General features: G+C 31.4%; 1 protein-coding gene across 1 annotated transcript; it reads right to left on the bottom strand.

Moving 5' to 3' along the window:
* Nucleotides 1-5,527: 5,527 nt before the first annotated feature.
* LOC127083983 (60S ribosomal protein L10a-1) lies at nt 5,528-7,574 on the bottom strand. Its single transcript, XM_051024347.1, has 6 exons — nt 7,428-7,574; nt 7,301-7,347; nt 6,957-7,176; nt 6,374-6,539; nt 5,848-6,053; nt 5,528-5,764 (listed from the first exon to the last, which is right to left on the bottom strand). Exons 2-6 carry the CDS (start codon nt 7,303-7,305, stop codon nt 5,711-5,713), a joined length of 651 nt encoding a protein of 216 aa, XP_050880304.1. The 5' UTR covers nt 7,306-7,347; nt 7,428-7,574; the 3' UTR covers nt 5,528-5,710.
* Between the last annotated feature and the right edge of the window lie 327 nt (nt 7,575-7,901).

Below are 7,901 nucleotides of genomic sequence, written 5' to 3'. Positions count from 1 at the left end.
GACAATGAGCAATACCAAAATTTCTAATCTAATATGTTTTGTTAACCAGAAACCTTGAACCTATGATGTTTGTTAGTCAATGTTAACCATGAATGAATGAGGATGAATATGCATGAGGTTAGATGGGTCTCAGGTTACGGGTTAGATAAAAAAGTAAAAACGGGGGGCAAATTTTGGGGTACTACAACAGCTGATGAAAGAAAAGAATGCAAATTATTGGGATACACCAACTTAAGTTGGTGTAGTGATGCTGAGGATCGAAAATCCATAGTCGGCTATATGTTTATGCTAGATGGTGCACTAGTTGCTTGGAGTTCGAGAAAGGAGACAATACTGGAATTATCATCGTGCGAAGCAGAATCATAGTTGCTTCTCTTTGTGCATGTCGAGCAACATGGATGATGAATCTGGTTGAAGAGATAACAACAAAGAGTCATGGAGAAATTACCATGAAGATCGACATCATGCCAGCTATCAATCTGGCAAAGAATCCAATAGCAAATGGTCGAAGGAAGCACATTGAAATGAGGTTCCATTATCTTCGAGAGCAGGTAGCAGAATGGGAAGATGAATGTGGAACACTGTAGAACTGAGAATCAGATTGCAAACATCATGATAAAGGGAGTGCAGGTAAAAGTGTTCAGAAGACTAAGAGCTATGATGAGTGTAGATAACTTAAACACAATGAATTAGGTGGTGTATTGAATTGTAATTCCTTGTGTCGAAGCAAGTTACTCGACAGAAGAAAGGAAGTGTCGAATCACCTAGTGTGTTGAGTCATGTTAGTGTGTTGAAGTGTCGAAGCATGTTGCTTCACACAAGATTTCAACTTAGGCCTATTTTAGTAGTGTTAGCTATTTTGGGTTTTGGCTTGAGGTCCAAGTTAACCTAAATCTATAAATAGAGGGAGTAACCCTTATTTTTGTAATGAAGTGAATATAGTATTCATAACACTGTAATTCACAGTATTTTGCAGTTGCAAAGTGAATAAGAAGTTTTCCACAATTTGTGGACAGAGAGAAACTCTGGAGAATTTCATTACCCTTCTCCTTCATCGTTCTTTACTTTCTTTCTTTCTCCATTGTTCTTTTCTTTTATTGTTATTGTGTGGATGATAACAATCTTGTTCATCAAGATTGATTGAAATTCTTCATAGACTCTGGGGGATTTCCAACAGAAATGATGTATATTTTTTTGTTAGATTGATAGTTCATCGTTTAATGCTTTGATAAACGGTATTTTTTCCTTCGACACCTAAAACTATGGATGAACCCTTGAAACCATTTATATTCTTTATAGGCGAAAAACTTATATTTATTTAAGATTCACTTCAGACCTTAGGGATTGACTTAAATAAAATTTTATTCACTAAGAACTTGGGGATAAATAATATAGATAATCACTAACCAAATTGAATATGAAAATTCATTTGCATGGTTAATTTATAATACTGGGGAAACAACGGTCTTGTCCCTGACATTTTTAGTCATAGAATTTTATGATAATTAATTTTGATTTATTCTCTTCTTTAAAAATACAACCAATTAAACCAAAATATGTTATTTAATTAGGTAATGAAATTAGAATTTGATAAAGATTAGCCATCTTTGAGTTCTACACTCCATAACTAACAATTTAGTACGCTTGCTAAAATCACATGAAATTTTTGACGTCATCGTAGGGGATTGTCAATTAATGATAGGATTTTATTCACTTCATATCAATTGAAATTTATTTCTCTAAAATAAAATTTATGATTTAAATTTTTATTTAATTATTTTTATCAATATCTTTTTGTTTAATATTGTATGTGATGTCAGTCCTTAGCAAAATTAACTTTTGATGTAGAATTCGAGAAGATCACTCGTGCAAATCGGAAGGAAGCTCGATTGAGAAAGCAAAAGGAAATAGTGGAACTTGATCACAAAGAACTAGATGCAAAAATATAAATAGAGGCATTTGAGTCAAACAACAATATAGGAGAACATACTCCACCTTAATGGAAATACCACTACTTGACTATGACACTATATACGTAAACAATAACAAGTTGACCATCGTTAATCACCCTATGATCGTATCAAATTTTGAATTCAAACACTGCTATATAAGTTGAAACGTAGATAGTTTTCATGGAGGATGAATGAAGACGCTAACAAACACCTAAAGAATTTCCTCACTATTTGTACCACTATTAAGGTGGATGAGCATGTTGAAGAAGGAAATAGATTGAGATTGTTTTCTTTCAGTTTGATAGAAGATGTTGAAGAATGGTTTGATTAGTAATGGACAAAATATTTTTAAATGAATATTTTTACGTGTCCTTATTTGTTCGAAAATGGTATAAGATAACAACTTTAAACAAAAAGAAGTAAGGTCACTTGGTGAGGCTTACAAGAGATTCAATAAAATTCTAGTCGCATGCCTAACACATGAATATTTTGCAACAATCAAAAGTTGAAGACTAAATATTTGATGTATACAGTAGTCAATGGCTCATCAAACTTCATAACAGCTGTTGGAATTGCCACGTTTGTTGAGGCTACTACTACAAATGAGCATTTATAGTTATATGGTTGATGATCTGCTACTAAAAAAGGTTTGTTTGATTTTAAGCTAGCCGGTAATTAGAAAACATTTGTGGAATAGCTATCAACTAAAGTTGAGAGAATAATGAGAACACTAAACTTGGGAAAATCACAGGTCGCTTAAGTTTTACAGAATAACGACATGTGTTGTGAAATATGTGGAGGACTTAATTTCGATGAGAATTGTGAAGCTCGTCTAACTAATGACATGCAGATGGAATCAATGAAATTTCTTAACAATCAAAATGGTCATCTACAGGGTAATCCATACTCAACACTTGCAACCCTAAATGGAAAAACCACCTTAAATTCTCTTGGAAAGACCAACAATGGGCCCTAAAAGATAATACCAAGAAGGACAACAAAATTATATAATCATTCAACAACTCCACTAAAAAAAGGAAAGTAGAAAGTGGCCATTGAAAAATGCACCCCATAAGTGCCCAATTTAAAAAAGAAACGAGGAATGATCATAGTAACACTTCAACATATATAAAAAAATCTAGAAATGCATATTGATCATATAGCCCAGAAAATCTAACAACAGGCTCACAAGAGTCTTCTAAGGATTGCATTCACAAATCTAATAAATCATAGCATTAAGCCATAAGATTGAATAAGAGAATTAAAAAAACAAAGGAAAATGAAATACCATCCAAAATAATAGAGGTCAATATAGATGTCATAGAACACAATACAACAACCAAATATATGGAAACACAAGAAAAAAAAGGGTCTGCTAAACATCAAAAAGAAAATTTGTTAAAACTTAATATAAGACTTCATTATCCTTAGAGATTGAAAAAAATACAAATGTGAGAAAAAATTTGGCAAATTTATTGAGGTGTTTAGAAATCTATTCTTTGAAGCACTTAAGTAGATTACGCAGTGTTCATGAAGGACATAATTTCTAAAAAGAAGACCACGGGAGATAAGACGGTGATATTATTCGAGAAATGTAGTGTCACATTAAATGGTACGAAGACTCCCATTAAACACAAAGATCTTGGACATGTTATCATTCCTTGCATAATAAGGGATAAGACATTCAAGAAAGTTCTAATCAAATTAGGAGCTAGTGTCACTTTGATGCCGATATCAATCTATATGAGTCTTAGCATTAGAACACACATCGACACTAATATGACTTTACATTTTATAGATTATATCATTAAATGTCCATATGGGATAGTTGAAGACGTCCTAATAAAAATAGACACATTTATCTTTATAGTAGATTTATTTATTTATTTAGAGATGTCTGAAGATGAGGATATATTTCTTATCTTGGGACACCTGTTATTATTAATAGGAATATGTATGATGAATTTAGAAGATGGTCCACTAACTCTAAAAGTCTAAAAGTGTACGATGAAGTGGTAAATCTAAATGTGTTCGTATAATATAGCCGGAGACATATTAGAACGTTTACATACATAACTCTATCATTGGAAAAACTATAGATAAATCAAGTGCGCACATTGCCCATAAAAAGAGTGTTGGGTTTTTCATAAGAAATTGTTGAAGAAAACGAGGACTAAAGAGAATGTTTAAACTTTATTAATGATGGAAATCATATCATCACAAATCCTTTACACTAATATTTGATGGGGAGACTTGAGAACATATCAGTTCACTTAAGTGGTAAAAGAATAAGGTAATTTCATTTATGATATGCTCTACTATCATTTTGAAATTTAAGTTGGGTTTAACTCTATAAATACCCTCTAAAATATAAGTTTAAGTTTGATCTCCACCATTTTCAAAAGTATATAGTGTTCTTTATGTATCTTTTTAGGTTTGAATAATCTTATATGCATATATTTTAGAATCAATTTATTTCATCAAAATTTGTTTATCATGAATTTTGGAGTCTTTGGTTGATTCAGGCATGTTGTTTGAGAATCAATTCAAGATATGGAGTCTTTGGCCACTCATTTGCAAGAATTAATTTTGGTTCTTTTAATCGATTCAAGAAAATTAATTTAATTATGGGCTTGCCTGAATTGAATTAAAAGAAGTATTTTAATATTTATTTTTTCTTAACGACTAACTTTAATATCATATAACATAAATATAATTATTGAATATCAAAATATAATCAAAATTATAATTTAAAAAAAAATTATATCTCAAAAACTAATTTTTACAAAAAATAGCCTCGAAAATTAAATAATTTCTTAAAGTGTTAATATATTTTTTTAATAAAATGATAAAATATCTGAAATAATATTTTAAAAATCAATTTTTGTACTGAAATTTTATACTGCCCTAAATCTGACTGAAATTTTTATACTGCCCTAAATCTGATCATAATCATAATTAGTTAAACTCAAATCTTATTCGGTTAAACTCAAATCTTAAACCATTTTTTGATAAATCAATTTTTGAACCAATTTTGGGCAGTATTGAATAAAATAGTTCTTACTCTAGACCACATGCTCTTGGAATTTTCTCATGTTAACCAATTTAAACTCCACAGGAGTCAATTCACTCTCAAAAACTCAAATTTTAACCGGTGAAAAGAAACTGAATCGATTTTTTAACATATTTTGTGCGTCCTATTGACAATTGTATAAATAACATCATAGCTCATTCATTTTCTGATGATTTGAATCATACAACTATCTCTCTTTCAGAAAATATTCTTTTAGCATTTTTAGAACATATTTCTCATTGACTTTTTCCAAGTTAGAGGGACAGGAATTAATAGGTGTTTGAGATTCTTAAGGAAAAAGTTAGAGGAACATATTTCTGAAAGATTTGCATTCTATAAGATACCGAAGGGGGATTTCAAGTGAAAGAATGAATTGGGCTAAATGTTCAAATTTGTTTCTTTGAAAGCTGGTCCTGTGCACTGCTCCGAAACACAGGTTTTCATGTTGGACAATAATTTGTTTACATCTTCGGATTTATAAATGCACAAGTTCCATCAGAAATGAGTCAGGCGCCAAAATCAGCAATCGTAAAATCATCAAGTATTTTAACATAAAGACAAAAATTAACATTAAAAAACCAGCAAAATTGTGAGAAGATGAAATATTCTATCCAACTATTAGGATAACTAAAGAGAGAGATTGCGCGCCGCTGAATATCGGAACAATGTTAAGAAAATAAACTTCCTAAAAGACACGGTAAGACTTTCCCATGGAACTTTTCAAATACAAGCATCGAACCTGAAATCAGCAGAGCAATATATATTAGATTAACAGAAGCAAACAGAGCAAAGATTTTGATCAATGATAAATGAAATACTCACATTCTGCCAGTTCTTTTTCAATAAAGAGACTAGGAAGTTAACACTGAGTTGAACATTTTGAAAGATTTGCTTCTCGTCCATGCTAACATTGCCCACGGCTACTCCCATGCAGAGCACCTTCTTAAGCTGAAACTTGACCATAGCCTTGGTCTCATTAACCTTTGCCTCAAGAGATTCTTGGTGGGAGACAAGTGTTGGAAACTTGCCTGAAAAAGTAATATAAATATTAAAATCAATAAACATAATTGAAAATTGTGAAATATAAAGTTAAGACACAATAAACATTTTATTCAAACAAAGCAATTCACTGAATGAAAATAGCAGGAAGAACCATTCAAAATCCTCTTAAAGATGTTTAGGATACTAGTACTTAAAATCAGAAGCTAAAACACACAAATCATAATAATATATAAGTAAAAAGACTGCAATACATCATATCAAATTATCAAAACAACTGTGCTAAATGCTCTCAATTTTAAAAGGTCAAAATATGCAAAATACAATATAAGATAGAAAAAAAACATGCCTGCCTTGTTGAGACCAGGACCCAAGAGACGGGGAATCTGCTTAATGACTGCCTCAGAAGCTAAGAAGGCATGGTACCTCTTGGCTAGTTTCTTCACCAACTTCTTATTCTTGTTGAGCTTCTTCAAAGCTTCAACATCCATCGACTCCAAACCTATTTTCTCTGCCTGCAAATTGGAGTAACAACTTTAACACAAATGACTAGGCAAAAACTGGATGAATAATTATTGAAGGGCATTGATGTTTTATGTTTTCAAACAAATTAAAAACAACAAGTAATTCTACATTCACAACTAATGGTAAATTTCTTCCTACAATTCACCATTTAACAATACACTAAAGCACAAAATATCAAACAAGCACCATTGAACCTAAATATGGCAACAATTATGTGAACAGTGGATACAGAATTAGGTTATATAACTTCAGAAGCATGGTAGCATTTCAATAAATTTCACCATACAAAAGCACAAAACTAAAGTGAAAGCCTATAAACTATGAGGCAACGTTAACTTGGGATATAACACTGCAGCACTAAATTTGAATATTCAAAACACAGTTGAATAATTAGAGAAGATGTATACCTCTTCGACGTGTTGGGCATCTCCAAGCATACAAATCTTCATCTTGGGGCGAGGGATGTGTGGCAATTTGACGGAGCCACTGAAACGTTTGTCCTTTTGTGGATCGTAGTTCTTGAGCCCAATTTGAAGCTCAATAGTTTCCACAAACTTCCTTTGTTTGTCCTTGGAATCACCCATGATTCCTGAGATTGCTTCTCTCACTGCCTCACTTTGAAGCTTACTACAAATCCATCAACAATAAATAAATCAGAAACACTAGCATAGCATAGCGATTTTCCTTGAATCTATAATCAAAAAAATGCATTACAAAGCACAAATTCGATGGCAGTGAAATTCGATTATACCTCATTTTGATATAGATTCAGCTTCTAACAAGCTACAGATCTCACAGCTGTGGAAAAAAACGAAGGAAAAATGTTAACTGAGTGGGATGAAATGGGAGTAGCAAAATGATTTGGGAAGAGAAATTACGAGAAGTGAAACCCTAGCTGGTTTTGAGCGGCTGAAGGAAGAAGCAGTGTATAGCAGGAATGATGAATTGGTGTATTTAGAATGGGCCTAACTTCTTCTGTACAAGAATGGGCCTGACATCGCTTTGTCTTTGGGATTTAGTGAAACATTTATTTTATTTTATTTTGCCAGGATATATATATATATATATATATATATATATATATATATATATATATATATATATATATATATATATATATATATATATATATATATATATATATATATATATATATATATATATATTATTTTGAACTAATCAAATGCCTAAATGATTAAAATTCAATTTGATTCAAATCCATTTTATATTAGTTAACCTATAAAAGTCATCTCACACCAAAAAAATAACGTACATTTTTCACTAGAATCATCTTAAATTTTAATTTGGCTTGTGCGTTGGAAAGCATCACTACCGGTTCAAGATTATTTACC

This window comes from Lathyrus oleraceus, chromosome 5, assembly GCF_024323335.1.
Source record: "Lathyrus oleraceus cultivar Zhongwan6 chromosome 5, CAAS_Psat_ZW6_1.0, whole genome shotgun sequence".
NCBI classification, from domain to species: Eukaryota; Viridiplantae; Streptophyta; class Magnoliopsida; order Fabales; family Fabaceae; genus Lathyrus; species Lathyrus oleraceus.
The sequence above is the reverse complement of the archived record's forward strand: the minus strand, read 5'-3'. Positions and strand labels throughout refer to the sequence as shown.